Genomic DNA, 19,738 nt, shown 5'->3' on the forward strand with positions numbered 1-19,738 from the left:
CAGTTAACTGGCCTGTGTCTGAGTCTGCCCTCTAGGGCACTACTTATGGAAAGCTTTACACACTAGAAAAGTTAGACAGTAATATGTGTGTTTGCTTCAGCTGTTTATGGCAGTGAGAGAAGTTAGAATATTTAGAGGCTAATGTAAGATGAAAGCTGTACAGAAACAGAAGGAGTTATGGTAATATAGTAAGGATGTGTAAAGTGATATGTGGAGACCTTGAATCTGCTGTTGAGTTCGTATCGTGTCACCAGCTCCAAGACCAGGGTCTGTAGCGCGTGGTCATCACTGGCTGTGTTCAGGGCAAACACATCAAAGTTCCACCGGTCAATGTCCTAAAGATGGAGATGATAGAGACAAACAGATAACAGATATCTGTTTATGCCCAATGCACATTGAGTTTTTGAAGAATTAGAGTCTGAAATTGAAAAGGTTGATAGCTCATACTGTAGTCATACGGTCAAGGAAACTCCTGGCTCTGCTCCTTATGTTGTACCCCAATTAAAGACTTTAGAAATGATAACAGATCATATATTCTTACCCTGAGACAGTTAACTACTGCTGCAGGTTGGTCAGGCATGGCAGCAGTGTAGGCCCTTCTGAACATCCTGGAACAACGGCACATTAAATGTCTTGCATTGGACAGTCTCAGTAGTGAATCTGTAATGTCCTTGTTATAACAGAATGTGGATCAAGAATTCCACTGCTAATGTACAGAAGTTAATTTATCCTGACCCTACGACACACACTTTACAAACCCCATTCACAACATTATATAGAAGGAGGGTTTTTTAATGTTGCAATGTTTTTCTCAATGTCATGTTCTGACCTGTAAAGGTGTTATTTGTCAGTGTTTAGTTTGGTCAGGACATGGCAGGGGGTATTTGTTTTATGTGGTTCAGGGTGGTTTTGTGTATGTGTCCAGGTAGAGGGGTATTTGATTTATTAGTCCAGGGTTTTGGTTCTTGTTCTATGGTAGTTTATTTCTATGTTCAGTCTAGTCGTTTGTATTTCTATGTTTAGCTAATTGGTGTTGGGGCCTTCAGTTGGAGGCAGCTGTCTATCGTTGCCTCTGATTGAAGGTCCTATAATTAGGGGTGTGTTTGTATTGTGGATTGTGGGTAGTTGTATTCTGTTTTGTGCTTGTCACCTGACAGAACTGTTAGTGTCGTTTCTGTTAATTGTATACGTGTTTATTTTGTTTCTCCTTCTTATATATTAAAAAGAGAAGATGAGTATACACTTCCCTGTTGCGTCTTGGTCCTCCACACACGACAATCGTTACACTCAAATTAATGAGGAGGACCAGGGCGAGCTTCCTTTACATGTATATTACAAATTAATGAGGAGGGCCAGGGCGAGCCTCCTTTACTTTATATTACAAATTCATGTCCTCATTGAAGATAATAACGTTTTCCATCTACCTCTCGACAAAGATCCCAGCCTGCACTGCGTGGACGATGCTGCGGAATTTTGGTTTGTCGTCAGTGCGGCGGGCGGGGCGGTGGGCCCTCTGAGTGAAGGTTGAAGCCAGCCAATCAGTGACCTCCGTGGGGACGCCATCAGAGTGCAGCTTCTGGAGGTCGTCCTCTGCGTCCAGACCCTGTCTGAAAGGGCAGAGAGAGAGCAAATTAGACCTGCCTGAGAGAGGAGAGAGAGAGAGAGAGCAAATCCGACCTGCCTGAGAGAGGAGAGAGAGAGCAAATAAGACCTGCCTGAGAGAGGAGAGAGAGGACAAATCAGAACTGCCTGAGAGAGGAGAGGACAAATCAGACCTGCCTGAGAGAGGAGAGAGAGGACAAATCAGAACTGCCTGAGAGAGGAGAGGACAAATCAGACCTGCCTGAGAGAAGAGAGAGAGAGAACAAATCAGACCTGCCTGAGAGAGGAGAGAGAGAACAAATCAGACCTGCCTGAGAGAGGAGAGAGAGAGCAAAAAAAAAATGGTTTCCCTTATTTCTAAGCGGTACAGCAATTACACTCTGTTGAATGATACATTTAAGTAGATGAAAACTTTACAGCCTTCATCACAGCCTTCATCACAGCCTTCATCACAACATTCATCATAGCATTTATCAGAGCCTTCATCACAGTCTTCTTTATACCCTTTATCACAGCCTTCATCACAACCTTCATCACAGACTTCATCACAGACTTCATCACAGCATTCATCAAAGCCTTCATCACAGCCTTCTTTATACCCTTCATCACAGCCTTCATCACAGACTTCATTACAGCCTTCATTGCAGCCATGTTTATATCCTTCTTTATATCCTTCATCACAGCCTTCATCACAGCCTTCATCACAGACTTTATTACAGCCATCATTATAGCTATCTTTATATCCGTCTTCATATCCTTCATCACAGCCTTCATCACAGCCTTCACCACAGCCTTCACCACAGCCTTCATCACAGCCTTCATCAGGGTGCTTTGGGGTCATATCAAAGGAGACAGGGTGGCTTAGGGAAATACTAAATATAGACAAGTAGACAGGGTTGCCTTGGAACACCTTATGGCTCAAATATTAAATATAGACAACACATCATGTGAAGCATTGTGTTCAGAGTGGAAACAAGGATATGCTGATATAGTTGGTGTGTGTATGCATTTCAGGCCTTAAGCAGGCAGTCGGGGCTTACAGTATCAAACAATATAATCACACTAAAGGCCACACTGTACCTGGTACCATCAATGTAAACAGCCTCCAGTAAGGATGCTGTGTAATCCAAGTTCTTCTTCAAATCTTCGAAGTCCACATCTTTCTCTTCCAGTTGCTTGACCATACACCTAAGCCTGGAAAGAGAGTCCCACTTTGAACAAACAGCGTAGAAAAGTCTTCATAAGCACTTTATACATGATATAGGCAATATAAAGGATTTATGATGGTGTTACTAATAAACTTTTAGGAAAGAAAATCACGCTGCACTTGCTTAGTATCAGCCTCACGGCCTTCATCAGAGCTTTTAAGCCTTTAAAGTTGTGTTTCATTGAAAGTAGGAGTGGAGGACGTCATTTTGGTGATGAATAACCTTGGTTCTTGTCATAGCACAACACTATCATCAACAACAAGATACTCAGTAAGACAGCAGTGTTTTCAAAACACAGTCAGGTATGTGATGGGAGCAATTACTAAGCAATTTCCCCCCAAAGAGCCTTGTGTTTGTATGTTACGGTTCAATGTTATGAGCTGGCAATGCTTTGGCAATAGGATGAAAGGTCTGGGAAACTGGGAGAGAAGGAAGGAGAGAGAGGGGGGAGAAGAGCGAGAGAGAGAGAGAGAGAAAGGGAGATACAGAATTAGATACAGTACATGACCAAAAGTATGTGGACACCTGCACATTGAACATTCAGTAAAAAATCCTGGGCATTAATATGGAGTTGGTCCCCCTTTGCTGTTATAACAGCCTCCGCTCTTCTGGGAAGGCATTCCACGAGATGTTGGAACATTGCTGCGGGGACTTGCTTCCATTCAGCCACAAGAGCATTAGTGAGATCGGGTACGGATGTTGGGCAATTAGGCCTGACAGTCGGCATTCCAATTCATCCCAAAGGTGTTCGATGGGGTGGAGGTGAAATATCAGCCCACGGAGAGAAGCATGAGATTGAACTTCACTCAACTTTCTAGAGGAGTGGTCACCAACCACTCTTCTAGAATGCCTTGATCCATGATCCAAGGCATTCCTAGTCGATCACCAAACATTTCTGTAAAAACCCAACTATAAAGCCTTGTGTTCCTATTATTTGTTTTCGTCTCGGGCTGTTGGCAGTAGGTGCACCCGATTCAGCTGCCCTGCGCGCAGGGTAGGCCAATTGTTGCCCTTTTTGCATAATTGAAAGTGTCTGAAGGTACAAACTCCTCCTTCCCGGCGGGCCCAGAGAGCAAATCAAGTGCACTATAGGCCTGCCGCTGGCCAATCGGATGTCTCAGTAACATAGCAGCCATAAAAGAAAGCTACTGCAAAATCGATACTGTGAGATTAGAAAATGTTTAGTTTAGCCATCAGCTTGAATACTGTGTCCTTTTTTGGTCAGTGTCAGCAGAGGAAAGGGAGAGTGGAGGGATGCTCTCTCCCTCCGCTGAGACTGACCATCAGATGCACACACCATCAGCCCAGTAAAATATAAATAAAAAACAAATTATTTAATTGTACGGCTGTGCCTCACAAGCAATACAACAACTGATCTATTATAGCCTGTGATCATATAGCTTACCTCAAATGTTCAAATATAATTTAAATAAATGTCCACAACAACAATGCATTGGCAGGTCAATTAGAATTAGAGGGAACATTGGTTGAGGTCAGGGCTCTGTGCAGGCCAGTCAAGTTCTTCCACACCGATCTCGACAAACCATTTCTGTTTGGACCTCGCTTTGTGCACGGAGCTATTGTCATCCTGAAACCGGAAAGGGCCTTCCCCAAACTGTTGCCACAAAGTTGGAGGCACAGAATCATCTAGAATGTCATTGTATACTGTAGTATTAAGCTTTCCCTTCACCCGGAACTAAGGGGCCTAAACCGAACCATGAAAAACAGCCCCAGACCATTATTCCTCCTCCACCAATCTTTACAGTTGGCACTATGCATTGGAGCAGGTAGCGTTCTCCTGGCATAAGCAAAACCCGTCCATTGGACTGTCAGATTGTGAAGTGTGATTCATCACTTCAGAAAACACGCTTCCACTGCTGCAGAGTCCAATGGCTGCAAGCTTTACACCACGCTTTGCGCATGGTGATCTTAGGCTTGTGTGCGGCTGTTCGGCCATGGAAACCCATTTCATGAAGCTCCCAATGAACAGTTCTTGTGCTGACATTGCTTCCAGAGGCAGTTTAGAACTCAGTAGTGAGTGTTGCAACCAAGGACAGACGATTTTTACGCACTACGCTATTCAGCAGTCGGTGATCCCGTACTGTGAGCTTGTGTGGCTTACCACTTCCCAAAGCAGCACTTACAGTTGACCGGGGCAGCTCTAGCAGGGCAGGAAATTGACGAACCGGCTTGTTGGAAAGGTGGCATCCTATGACGGTGCCACGGTGAAAGTCAATGAGCTCTTCAGTAAGGCCATTCTGCTGCAAATGTTTATCTATGCAGTTAAATAAAGGTAAAATAAATACAAAATTAATAAATATGCCAACGCTTGTGCATGGCTGTGTGCTCAATTTTATACACCTGTCAGCAAATCCATTAATTTGAAGGGGTGTCCACATACTTTTGTATATTTAGTGTTTATCAATTCAAAGGGTCGAATCAGCTGATTGAGTGCAGATAAAACGCTGATAGAATCCAGATGGAATGCTCATAGAATGCTGATAAAATCCAGATGGAATGCTCATAGAACGCTGATAGAATCCAGATGGAATGCTCATAGAACGCTGATAAAATCCAGATGTAATGCTCATAGAACGCTGATAAAATCCAGATGGAATGCTCATAGAACGCTGATAAAATCCAGATGGAATGCTCATAGAACGCTGATAAAATCCAGATGGAATGCTCATAGAACGCTGATAGAATCCAGATGGAATGCTGATAGAACGCTGATAAAATCCAGATGGAATGCTCATAGAACGCTGATAGAATCCAGATGGAATGCTGATAGAACGCTGATAAAATCCAGATGGAATGCTTATAGAACGCTGATAAAATCCAGATGGAATGCTCATAGAACGCTGATAAAATTCCGGTGGAATGCTCATAGAACGCTGGTAGAATCCAGATGGAACGCTCATAGAACGCTGATAGAATCCAGATATTCCATCTGCTCATAGAACGCTACCAGGAGACAGGCCAGTACATCAGGAGACGTGGAGGAGGCCGTAGGAAGGCAACAACCCAGCAGCAGGACCGCTACCTCCACCTTTGTGCAAGGAGGAGCAGGAGAAGCACTGCCAGAGCCCTGCAAAATGACCTCCAGCAGGCCACAAATGTGCATGTGTCTGCTCAAACGGTCAGAAACAGACTCCATGAGGGTGGTATGAGGGCCCGACGTCCACAGGTGGGGGTTGTGCTTACAGCCCAACACCGTGCAGGACGTTTGGAATTTGCCAGAGAACACCAAGATTGGCAAATTCGCCACTGGCGCCCTGTGCTCTTCACAGATGAAAGCAGGTTCACACTGAGCACGTGACAGACGTGACAGAGTCTGGAGACACCGTGGAGAACGTTCTGCTGCCTGCAACATCCTCCAGCATGACCGTTTTGGCGGTGGGTCAGTCATGGTGTGGGGTGGCATTTCTTTGGGGGGCCGCACAGCCCTCCATGTGCTCGCCAGAGGTAACCTGACTACCATTAGGTACCAAGATGAGATCCTCAGACCCCTTGTGAGACCATATGCTGGTGCGGTTGGCCCTGGGTCCTCCTAATGCAAGACAATGCTAGACCTCATGTGGCTGGAGTGTGTCAGCAGTTCCTGCAAGAGGAAGGCATTGATGCTATGGACTGGCCCGCCCATTCCCCAGACCTGAATCCAATTGAGCACATCTGGGACATCATGTCTCGCTCCATCCACCAACGCCACGTTGCACCACAGACTGTCCAGGAGTTGGCGGATGCTTTAGTCCAGGTCTGGGAGGAGATCCCTCAGGAGACCATCCGCCACCTCATCAGGAGCATGCCCAGGCATTGTAGGGAGGTCATACAGGCACGTGGAGGCCACACACACTACTGAGCCTCATTTTGACTTGTTTTAAGGACATTACATCAAAGTTGGATCAGCCTGTAGTGTGGTTTTCCACTTTAATTTTGAGTGTGACTCCAAATCCAGACCTCCATGGGTTGATAAATTGGATTTCCATTGATTATTTTTGTGTGATTTTGTTATCAGCACATTCAACTATGTAAAGAAAAAAGTATTTAACAAGATGATTTCTTTCATTCAGATCTAGGATGTGTTGTTTAAGTGTTCCCTTTATTTTTTTGAGCAGTATATAATGCAAATCTGAACTTTTTCTCTGGTGTGTTACTAGTTGGTGCTTCAAACTGACTCTTGACACCACAAGTGTTTCACTACATTTCTGTTATAAGGCCTATCCATTATGGTCTACAGTTACTAATTCAAGAATATAAAAAAACACATGTAGCCTATAACACGCTGGATCAAACACAACACAACCCAGGCTAAAACTACCGCCCCCCAAGGCATAATACATTCACAGGAAATAAAATTGACAGGGAAATCAGTAACACTAACTCACATACTATTGCTCTGACCTCATATGCCAATCTTAGAACATAAAATACCCCCCGAGTAGACTACACTGCACTTCAAGGGTTCAAAAACAACCACTGGCATTTGAAAATTGATTTAAGGGATGGTGATAATCCATTTCTCATAAAATAGGGTTTATGAGTGTTCAAGTTCGTGCTTAACAACTGAGCTGTCTGCTCATAATGCTCTATGAATGTTGTTATAGATGCATATGAGCAGCTATTAAGATCTATCCTGCATTATAATGCGTTATGCACAGCATGTAATTAGAAGGCATTATGAAGAAGTTAGTCACAGTGGGACCACAATCACTTAATTTCTAATCACAGTAGCACTGTGAGCCAACAAATGAAGACGGCGCCAACTCAGTGAAAGTGACATGAGACGATTGTGTGTTTATCACACGTCGGCGAGGGGGTTCTGAAAGCTGTCCAGTCATAAAAATAGCAGGCATGGGAATGCTGCGACACAGCGGGAGGGCTTCATGCTTGATGGTGAATTTAGAATAATCTGTTTGATAATGTGACTGCTTTGTTGTGGATCAAAGAGGAAGGAAAACATGCGTTTAATGTACCGTCTGAGTTTCATGAGATACATTACCAGCTGTAGTACATCAGGATGTAGAGTAACCTCAGTAGAGTATGTACAGTAACCTCAGGATGTTACAGTAACCTCAGGATGTCACAGTAACCTCAGGATGTTACAGTAACCTCAGTAGAGTATGTACAGTAACCTCAGTAGAGTATGTACAGTAACCTCAGTAGAGTATGTACAGTAACCTCAGGATGTTACAGTAACCTCAGGATGTCACAGTAACCTCAGGATGTTACAGTAACCTCAGTAGAGTATGTACAGTAACCTCAGTAGAGTATGTACAGTAACCTCAGGATGTTACAGTAACCTCAGTAGATTGACAGAGTCGACAGCCTTGGGAAGGTCGATGAATACGGCTGCACAGTACTGTCTTTTATCGATGGTGTTATGATATCGTTTAGGACCTTGAGCATGGCTGAGGTGCACCCATGACCAGCTCGGAAACCAGATTGCATCATGGAGAAGGTATGGTGGGATTCAAAATGGTCAGTGATCTGTTTGTTAACTTGGCTTTCGAAGATTTTAGAAAGGCAGGGCAGGATAGATATACAGTGGGGCAAAAAAGTATTTAGTCAGCCACCAATTGTGCAAGTTCCCCCACTTAAAAAGATGAGAGAGGCCTGTAATTTCATCAGAAAATCACATTGTAGGATTTTTTATGAATTTATTTGCAAATAATGGTAGAAAATAAGTATTTGGTCACCTACAAACAAGCAAGATTTCTGGCTCTCACAGACCTGTAACTTCTTCTTTAAGAGGCTCCTCTGTCCTCCACTCGTTACCTGCATTAATGGCACCTGTTTGAACTTGTTATCAGTATAAAAGACACCTGTCCACAACCTCAAACAGTCACACTCCAAACTTCACTATGACCAAGACCAAAGAGCTGTCAAAGGACACCAGAAACAAAATTGTAGACCTGCACCAGGCTGGGAAGACTGAATCTGCAATAGGTAAGCAGCTTGGTTTGAAGAAATCAACTGTGGGAGCAATTATTAGGAAATGGAAGACATACAAGACCACTGATAATCTCCCTCGATCTGGGGCTCCACGCAAGATCTCACCCCGTGGGGTCAAAATGATCACAAGAACGGTGAGCAAAAATCCCAGAAGCACACGGGGGACCTAGTGAATGACCTGCAGAGAGCTGGGACCAAAGTAACAAAGCCTACCATCAGCAAGGGCATTGAAGATGAAACGTGGCTGGGTCTTTCAGCATGACAATGATCCCAAACACACCGCCCGGGCAACGAAGGAGTGGCTTCGTAAGAAGCATTTCAAGGTCCTGGAGTGGCCTAGCCAGTCTCCAGATCTCAACCCCATAGAAAATCTTTGGAGGGAGTTGAAAGTCCGTGTTGCCCAGCGACAGCCCCAAAACATCACTGCTCTAGAGGAGATCTGCATGGAGGAATGGGCCAAAATACCAGCAACAGTGTGTGAAACCCTTGTGAAGACTTACAGAAAACGTTTGACCTGTGTCATTGCCAACAAACGGTATATAACAAAGTTTTGAGATAAACTTTTGTTATTGACCAAATACTTATTTTCCACCATAATTTGCAAATAAAAAATCCTACAATGTGATTTTCTGGATTTTTTTTCTCATTTTGTCTGTCATAGTTGAAGTGTACCTATGATGAAAATTACAGGCCTCTCTCATCTTTTTAAGTGGGAGAACTTGCACAATTGGTGGCTGACTAAATACTTTTTTGCCCCACTGTAGGTCCATAACAGTTTGGGTCTAGAGTGTCACCCCCCTTTGAAGAGGGGGATGACTGCGGCAGCTTTCCAATCTTTGGGGATCTCAGACAATACGAAAGAGAGGTTGAGTAGGCTAGTAATAGGGGTTGCAACAATTTCGGCGGATAATTTTAGAGAGGGTCCAGATTGTCTAGCCCAGCTGATTTGTAGGATCCAGATTTTGCAGCTCATTCAGAACATCAGCTGTCTGTATTTGGGTGAAGGAGAAGCGGGGGAGGCTTGGGCAAGTTATAGACCTAAATCCTGTTATACTGTTATAGACCCATATCCATCCTACCCTGCCTTTCTAAAATCTTCGAAAGCCAAGTTAACAAACAGATCACTGACCATTTTGAATCCCACCGTACCTTCTCCACTATGCAATCTGGTTTCTGAGCTGGTCATGGGTGCACCTCAGCCACACTCAAGGTCCTAAATGATATCATAACTGCCATCGATAAAAGACAGTACTGTGCAGCCATCTTCATCGACCTGGCCAAGGCTTTCGACTCTGTCAATCGCAGCATTCTTATCGGCAGACTCAATAGCCTTGGCCTCTCAAATGACTGCCTCGCCTGGTTCACCAATTACTTCTCAGATGGAGTTCAGTGTGTCAAATTGGAGGGCCTGTTGTCCGGACCTCTGGCAGTCTCTATACGGGTGCCATAGGGTTAAATTCTCGGGCCGACTCTCTTGTCTGTATATCTCAATGATGTCGCTCTTGCTGCTGGTGAGTCTCTGATCCACCTCTACGCAGACGACACCATTCTGTATACATCTGGCCCTTCTTTGGACAATGTGCTAACAAACCTCCAAACGAGCTTCAATGCCATACAACACTCCTTCCATGGGCTCCTTTTAAATGCTAGTAAAACTAAGTGCACGCTCTTCAACCGATTGCTGCCCACTACCCTACCACCCGACTAGCATCACTACTCGGGACGGTTCTGACCTAGAATATGTGGACAACTACAAATACCTAGATGTCTGGTTAGACTGTAAACTCTCCTTCCAGACTCGCATTAAGCATCTCCAATCCAAAATGAAATCTAGCATCGGCTTCCTATTTCGCAGCAAAGCCTCCTTCACTCATTCTGCCAAACATACCCTTGTAAAACTGACTATCCAACCGATCCTTGACTTTGGCGATGTCATTTACAAAATTGCCCTATCACTACTCAGCAAACTGGATGTAGTCTATTACAGTGCCATCCATTTTATCACCAAAGCCCCATATACTACCCAACACTGCGACCTGTATGCTGTCATTGGCTGGCCCTCACTACATATCCGTCGCCAAACTCACTGGCTCCAGGTCATCTGTAAGTCTTTGCTAGGTAAAGCCCCGCCTTATCTCAGCTCACTGTTCACCATAGCAACACCCACACGTAGCCCGCACTCCAGCAGATATATTGCACTGGTAATCCCCAAAACCAACACTTCCTTTGGCGACCTTTCCTTCCAGTTCTCTGCTGCCAATGACTGGAAAGAATTGCAAAAATCTCTGAAGCTGGAGTCTTATATCTCCCTCTCTAACTTCAAGCATCAGCTGTTTGAGCAGCTTACCGATCACTGTACCTGTACACGGCCAGTCTGTAAATAGCACACCCGACTGCTTCATCCCCATATTATTACTTACACGCTTGCTCTTTTGCACCCCAGTATCTCTACTTGCACATCTGCACATCTATCACTCCAGTATTAATACTAAATTGTAATTGTTTCCGCATCTAGGGACTATTTTTTTCTTTTGTGTTATTGACCCTATGTTTGTGTCACGACTTCCGCCGAAGTCGGTCCTTCTCCTTGTTCGGGCGGCGTTCTGGGGTCACCGTCCTTCTAGCCATCGTCGATCCACTTTTCATTTTCTGTTTGTTGTGTCTTTGTCTTACACACCTGGTTTCAATCCCCCAATTACCTGTTCATTATTTAACCCACTGTTCCCCCATGTTTGTTTGTGAGTGATTGTTTATATGTAGGTAGATCTGTTATTGTGGGCTCTGTTTTTGTATTACATTTATTATATGTTGAGTAAAATACGTTTATTTACTCTTGTCTGCTGTCCTGCGCCTGACTCCTATACACCAGCTACACATAGACCTCCTGACAGTTTGTTTATCCCATGTGTAACTCTGTGTTGTTTTTGTCGCACTGCTTTGCTTTATCTTGGCCAGGTCTAAGTTGTAAATGAGAACTTGTTCTCAACTGGCCTACCTGGTTAAATAAAGGTGTAATAAAAAAATAAAAGTTGCTGCAGGGGCTGCTGAGATGTTGGCCGGGGTAGGGGTAGCCAGGTGGAAACCATGGCCAGCCATACGAAAATGCTTATTGAAATGATCAATTATCATAGATTTATCGGTGGTGACAATGTTTCCTATCCTCAGTGCAGTGCAGGAGGTGCTCTTATTCTCCATGTACTTTACAGTGTCCAAAAACGATTTGGAATTACTGCTACAGGATGCAAATTTCTGTTTGAAAAAGCTAGCCTTAGCTTTCCTATCTGACTGAGTATATTGGTTCCTGACTTCCCTGAAAAGTTGTATATTACGGGGGCTATTTGATGCTAATGCAGAACGCCACAGGATGTTTTTGTGCTGGTCAAGGGCAGCCAAGTCTGTGGTGAACCAAGGGCTATATCTGTTCTTAGTTCTATACGTTTTGATGGGGCATACTTTTTTAAGACGGTGAGGAAAGCACTTTTAAAGAGCAACCAGGCATCTTCTACTGATGGGATGAGGTCAATATCCTTCCAGGATACCCGGGGCAGGTCAATTAGAAAGGCCTGCTCGCTGAAGTGTTTTAGGGAGCGTTTGACCGCGGACCCATTATGCAAGCAGGCAATGATCACTGAGATCCTAGGTTGAAGACAGCAGAGGTGTATTCGGAGGGCAAGTTTGATATCTAAGACGGTGCCCATGGTTACGGATTTAGGGTTGTACCTGGTAGGTTCCTTGATAATTTGTGTGAGATTGAGGGCATCTAGCTTAGATTGTAGGATATCCGATGTGTTAAGCATGTCCCAGTTTAGGTCACCTAACAGTATGAACTCTGAAGATAGATAGGGGCCAATCAATTTACATATGGTGTCCAGGGCACAGCTGGGGGCTGAAGGGGGTCTATAACAAGCGGCAATGGTGAGAGACTTGTTTCTGGAAAGGTGGATTTTTAAAAGTAGAAGCTCCAATTGTTTGGGCACAGACCTGGATAGTATGACAGAACTCTGCAGTCTATCTCTGCTGTAAATTGCAACTCCGCCCCTTTGGCAGTTCTATCTTGTCGGAAAATGTTATAGTTAGGGATGGAAATTTCAGGATTTTTGGTGGCCTTCCTAAGCCAGGTTTCAGACACGGCAAGGACATCAGGGTTGGTGGAGTGTGCTAAAGCAGTGAGTTAAACAAACTTAGGGAGGAGGCTTCTAATGTTAACATGCATGAAACCAAGGCTTTTACGGTTATGGAAATCAACAAATGAGAGCGCCTGGGGAATGGGAGTGGAGCTAGAGGCTGCAGGGCCTGGGTTAACCTCTACATCCCCAAAGGAACAGAAGAGGAGTAGGATAAGGGTACGGTTAAAGGCTATAACAACTGGTCATCTAGTGTGTTTGGAAACAGAGAGTAAAAGGAGCAGATTTCTGGGTGTGGAAGAATAGATTCAAGGTATAATGTACAGACAAGGGTATGGTAACAACAGAAACAGACTCCATGAGGGTGGTATGAGGGCCCGACGTCCACAGGTGGGGGTTGTGCTTACAGCCCAACACCGTGCAGGACGTTTGGCATTTGCCAGAGAACACCAAGATTGGCAAATTCGCCACTGGCGCCCTGTGCTCTTCACAGATGAAAGCAGGTTCACACTGAACACGTGACAGACATGACAGAGTCTGGAGACGCCGTGGAGAACGTTCTGCTGCCTGCAACATCCTCCATCATGACCGGTTTGGCGGTGGGTCAGTCATGGTGTGGGGTGGCATTTCTTTGGGGGGCCGCACAGCCCTCCATGTGCTCGCCAGAGGTAGCCTGACTGCCATTAGGTACCGAGATGAGATCCTCAGACCCCTTGTGAGACCATATGCTGGTGCGGTTGGCCCTGGGTTCCTCCTAATGCAAGACAATGCTAGACCTCATGTGGCTGGAGTGTGTCAGCAGTTCCTGCAAGAGGAAGGCATTGATGCTATGGACTGGCCCAGACCTGAATCCAATTGAGCACATCTGGGACATCATGTCTCGCTCCATCCACCAACGCCACGTTGTACCACAGACTGTCCAGGAGTTGGTGGATGCTTTAGTCCAGGTCTGGGAGGAGATCCCTCAGGAGACCATCCGCCACCTCATCAGGAGCATGCCCAGGCGTTGTAGGGAGGTCATACAGGCACGTGGAGGCCACACACACTACTGAGCCTCATTTTGACTTGTTTTAAGGACATTACATCAAAGTTGGATCAGCCTGTAGTGTGGTTTTCCACTTTAATTTTGAGTGTGACTCCAAATCCAGACCTCCATGGGTTGATAAATTGGATTTCTATTGATTATTTTTGTGTGATTTTGTAGTCAGCACATTCAACTATGTAAAGAAAAAAGTATTTAATAAGATTATTTCTTTCATTCAGATCTAGGATGTGTTGTTTAAGTGTTCCCTTTATTTTTTTGAGCAGTATATATACATGGGACGGGACAAGACAAACAGACGTCCTACTGCTACACCATCTTGGAATAAGGAGCAGTGAGGAGCAGTGAGGAGCAATAAGGAGCAGTGAGGAGCAATAAGCAGCAGTGAGGGGCAATAAGGAGCAGTGAGAAGCAATAAGGAGCAGTGAGGAGCAATAAGGAGCAGTGAGGAGCAGTGTGGAACAGTAAGGAGCAGTGAGGAGAAATGAGGAGCAGTGAGGAGCAATGAGGAGCAGTGAGGAGCAATAAGGAGCAGTGAGGAGCAATAAGGAGCAGTGAGGAGCAATAAGGAGCAGTGAGGAGCAGTGTGGAGCAGTAAGGAGCAGTGGGGAGAAATGAGGTGCAGTGAGGAGCAATGAGGAGCAGTGAGGAGCAATAAGGAGCAGTGGGGAGTAGTACAGGGAAGCGTGGCACGTCCGTTCACTCCGAACTCCAAACTAAACACGTCAAGGTTATGCATATCATCTGTTAAAATAAAGGTCTCACAACCACATTGCAAAGCGGAGAACAGCCTATTGTGGAGCCAATAGACAGAGGGACAGACAAAGAAACAAACAAGCAGACAGATTCATGAAACAAAAGCAGTTTCAGTCCGCATGCCATACAGAGAGAGATGTGTCCTCAGACCTTGACGCAGCACATATGTTACAGTATGTACAGTAATCTCAGTACAGTATGTACAGTAATCTCAGTACAGTATGTACAGTAATCTCAGTACAGTATGTTACAGTAACCTCAGTATATACAGTAACCTCTGTATGTACAGTAACCTCAGGATGCTACAGTAACCCCAGTATGCACAGTAACCTCATGTTACAGTAACTTTAGTATATACAGTAACTCAGTATGTACAGTAACCTCAGGATGTTACAGTAACCTCAGGATGTTACAGTAACCTCAGTATGTACAGTAACCTCAGTATGTTATAGTAACCTTGGTATGTACAGTAACCTCGGTATGTACAGTAACCTCAGGTTGTTTCAGTAACCTCAGTACGCACAGTAACCTCAGGATGTACAGTAACCTCAGGATGTACAGTAACCTCGGTATGTACAGTAACCTCAGGTTGTTTCAGTAACCTCAGTATGTACAGTAACCTCAGGATGTACAGTAACCTCAGTATGTCACAGTAACATCAGGATGTACAGTAACCTCAGTGTGTACAGTAACCTCAGGATGTTACAATAACCTCAGGATGTTACAATAACCTCAGGATGTTACATTAACCTCAGGATGTACAGTAACCTCAGGATGTACAGTAACCTCGGTATGTACAGTAACCTCAGGATGTTACAATAACCTCAGGATGTTACAGTAACCTCAGGATGTACAGTAACCTCAGGATGTACAGTAACCTCGGTATGTACAGTAACCTCAGTGTGTACAGTAACCTCAGGATGTTACAATAACCTCAGGATGTTACAATAACCTCAGGATGTTACATTAACCTCAGGATGTACAGTAACCTCAGGATGTACAGTAACCTCGGTATGTACAGTAACCTCAGGATGTTACAATAACCTCAGGATGTTACAGTAACCTCAGGATGTACAGTAACCTCAGGATGTACAGTAACCTCGGTATGTACAGTAACCTCAGTATGTCACAGGAACCTCAGGATGTCACAGTAACCTCTGTATGTACAGTAACCTCAGGATTTTACAGTAATCTCAGTATGTACAGTAACCTCAGGATGTACAATAACCTCAGGATGTACAGTAACCTCAATATGTACAGTAACCCCAGTATGCACAGTAACCTCATCATGTTACAGTAACTTTAGTATATACAGTAACCTCAGTATGTACAGTAACCTCAGTATTTCACAGTAACCTCAGGATGTACAGTAACCTCAGGATGTACAGTAACCTCGGTATGTACAGTAACCTCAGGTTGTTTCAGTAACCTCAGTATGTACAGTAACCTCAGGATGTACAGTAACCTCAGTATGTCACAGTAACCTCAGGATGTACAGTAACCTCAGTGTGTACAGTAACCTCAGTGTGTACAGTAACCTCAGGATGTTACAATAACCTCAGGATGTTACAATAACCTCAGGATGTTACATTAACCTCAGGATGTACAGTAACCTCAGGATGTACAGAAACCTCGGTATGTACAGTAACCTCAGGATGTTACAATAACCTCAGGATGTACAGTAACCTCAGGATGTACAGTAACCTCGGTATGTACAGTAACCTCAGTATGTCACAGTAACCTCAGGATGTCACAGTAACCTCTGTATGTACAGTAACCTCAGGATTTTACAGTAATCTCAGTATGTACAGTAACCTCAGGATGTACAATAACCTCAGGATGTACAGTAACCTCAATATGTACAGTAACCCCAGTATGCACAGTAACCTCATCATGTTACAGTAACTTTAGTATATACAGTAACCTCAGTATGTACAGTAACCTCAGGATGTTATAGTAACCTGAGTATGTACAGTAACCTCGGTATGTACAGTAACTCAGTATCTACAGTAACCTCAGTATCTACAGTAACCTCAGGTTGTTACAGTAACCTCAGTATGTACAGTAACCTCAGTATGTACAGTAACCTCAGTACGTACAGTAACCTCAGGATGTTACAGTAACCTCAGTATATACAGTAATCTCAGTGTGTACAGTAACCTCAGTATCTACAGTAACCTCAGGTTGTTACAGTAACCTCAGTATGTACAGTAACCTCAGTACGTACAGTAACCTCAGGATGTTACAGTAACCTCAGTATATACAGTAATCTCAGTGTGTACAGTAACCTCAGTATGTACAGTAATCTCAGTACGTACAGTAACCTCAGGATGTTACAGTAACCTCAGTATATACAGTAATCTCAGTGTGTACAGTAACCTCAGTATGTACAGTAACCTCAGTACGTACAGTAACCTCAGGATGTTACAGTAACCTCAGTATATACAGTAATCTCAGTGTGTACAGTAACCTCAGTGTGTACAGTAACCTCAGGTTGTTACAGTAACCTCAATATGTACAGTAACCTCAGTATGTACAGTAACCTCAGTATCTACAGTAACCTCAGTACGTACAGTAATCTCAGTGTGAACAGTAACCTCAGGATGTTACAGTAACCTCAGTATATACAGTAATCTCAGTGTGTACAGTAACCTCAGTATATACAGTAATCTCAGTGTGTACAGTAATCTCAGAATGTTACAGTAACCTCAGTGTGTACAGTAACCTCAGTACGTACAGTAATCTCAGGATGTTACAGTAACCTCAGTATATACAGTAATCTCAGTGTGTACAGTAACCTCAGTATCTACAGTAACCTCAGTACGTACAGTAACCTCAGGATGTTACAGTAACCTCAGTATATACAGTAATCTCAGTGTGTACAGTAACCTCAGTATCTACAGTAACCTCAGTACGTACAGTAATCTCAGTATGTTACAGTAACCTCAGTATATACAGTAACCTCAGTGTGTACAGTATAATCCCTTACTTCCTACCTTTTCACAGACAGGAAAAGTTAGTGAGGTTCAGAAATTCATTGCTACTCACTTTTTCTCTCCCTTCTCTTACCTGGAGATAGGTGTCTGGAGGTGTTTCTTCCTCACTCTCACCAGCTCAGCCATCCAGCCCACAGAAAGGCAAAACCTTTACAACCCCTTATAGCCCACAGTTATACACTGCCTGCACAGCCCAAGGTACTGTCTCTTCAGCCCTAAGCTCAAAGCTCAGGCGCAGTGACACAGAGAACCGAGAGAGAGACTCTCCAGAAAATACTAGAAAGCAAAAAGTTCTCTCAGATAGCCTACTGTTCAACTGAACCACCCAAAGTTCTCTGTCCCGAGAAAGACTTCTGGTACACCCCAGCCTGCGTAGCCTGCACCCACATCTGAAGGGACCTAGCTGAACTGTGATTGGTCCAGGCCAAAGTGTGTCAGTTCTGTCAATGCTGTGAAAGGAAGCAGGGCTGGGCTGGAGGGAGAGATAGAAATAGAGAGGGGGGGGGTGGCCGAGGCAACCTCACTGGTGGGGTGTTGACTGCTATGCTTTCAAGGCAATGTGTGTGTGTACTCTAAACCCCAATGAGAATTTTCCACTGCACTGGCAAAGCACAGACCAAAGTTTTGTTCACTACAGAGCCTGTGTGATAGAATGACCAAACCAAAATAAACCAATAAAAACTGTCCTGGAAAGTCACCCACAACAATTCTCCGCAGGCTAACTACTACTCGACTACCCAGAAAAACAAAAACCTTACAGGCCAGGTCAAATGAAAACATACAACCTTAACCTGAGTCAATAACCAAGGGTTATGTTAAAAAACGGCATCACAGGGAATAATTTCTCCAACACATTACAACAACACAGTGTGGCAGTTTGTTTGAATCCTGCACATTTCTCAAAACAACAACAACAAGTCAGATGTGGAGGCTGAAACTCAGTATTATCTGGTATAGTGTCATCTTCTCTACCCACCTTCATCTCCTTTCTTTCATAGCTTTCATGCAAAAAATCTAAGAGATTCTAGTCACTTACAGTACAAGATCAGAGATGACATTCAATTCATTTTTAACTTGGAGCACTGCTGGGGCATACATACATCATGTATAGCTTCAATTCATTAAGCCTCACTTTATAACTGTGAGGCTGTGAGAGCTGTCTGGCGACGTCACTGGGGAAATGCAGCAGAGTGACTTTCCCTGGTTGCTTGTCTTGCTTGGTGGCTGGGTCACTCCCATGCTCTTTGACTTGCCTCTTCATTTCAGAGCGTATGACTGCATTTCATTCTGAGAATTGTAAAAAAGGGGGTGGGTTCTACTAAGAGAACAAATATAGTTGTTTTAAGATGGTCATACCATGGATCATTTAGCGATTTGGTTTTGAATTGTAGGACCCCTTTAGGTATACAAAAAATATAGAATTTGTGCTTCACTACTATAGCCCATAGAAACACCACTGTATAACACAATCATAAATGCCAAAAAGGACAGTCAAAACATTTATCAGAAGGAATAAGGTTTTGAAGTGTCTGTCCTTTACCTATGAGATGCAAGAAAGATCAGGAAATGATTTTGCTTTTAAGGACACATATTTAACCCCTTATTTTTGTTGGCACACAACTATCTCCATACGTCCATTCATTTGTATGGGTTACCTTCAGATGAGTTTCGTGACACTTGTAGCGAGCAAAACGGCAAATGGTAATTTTTCGTGAGAAGAGATAATCGGCACATCTCATGGTCTGACAAACATCGCTGTGGCTCGGCCACCTTCCACTGAAGATGTGGAAGGCCGATATATACGGATTTTGATAGGGATTTTTAAAATTATGTTACTGAGATTGACGCACGTGTGCATCAATAGACTCTTAACAATTAAGTCGATTCAGAGGTTTCAATATCCATCTGTTTGTCAGAGGCGTCGATGAAAGGTGACCAAAACACAGTGGGTATAGTGCTCATCATCTTTTATTATTAATAAAGTGAACACTTAAACGAAAACAACAAACCAACAATCAACAGTTCTGCACGGTACAGACTATACAGAGAGCAACCACC

General features: G+C 43.9%; 1 protein-coding gene across 1 annotated transcript in view; it reads right to left on the reverse strand.

Moving 5' to 3' along the window:
- LOC115150059 (calcium/calmodulin-dependent 3',5'-cyclic nucleotide phosphodiesterase 1B) overlaps positions 1-18,060 on the reverse strand; it is a 32,398-nt gene extending 14,338 nt beyond the window's left edge. The window contains exons 1-5 of the mRNA XM_029692964.1: positions 17,754-18,060; positions 2,683-2,796; positions 1,425-1,607; positions 542-608; positions 219-335 (exon numbers count right to left, since the gene is read on the reverse strand). Of these exons, the coding sequence (XP_029548824.1) occupies positions 219-335; positions 542-608; positions 1,425-1,607; positions 2,683-2,796; positions 17,754-17,806 (534 nt within the window). The 5' untranslated portion in view covers positions 17,807-18,060. The remainder of the gene's footprint in view (positions 1-218; positions 336-541; positions 609-1,424; positions 1,608-2,682; positions 2,797-17,753) is intronic.
- Positions 18,061-19,738: the final 1,678 nt, after the last annotated feature.

This window comes from Salmo trutta, chromosome 16 (assembly GCF_901001165.1).
Source record: "Salmo trutta chromosome 16, fSalTru1.1, whole genome shotgun sequence".
In the NCBI taxonomy this organism is placed as follows: Eukaryota; Metazoa; Chordata; class Actinopteri; order Salmoniformes; family Salmonidae; genus Salmo; species Salmo trutta.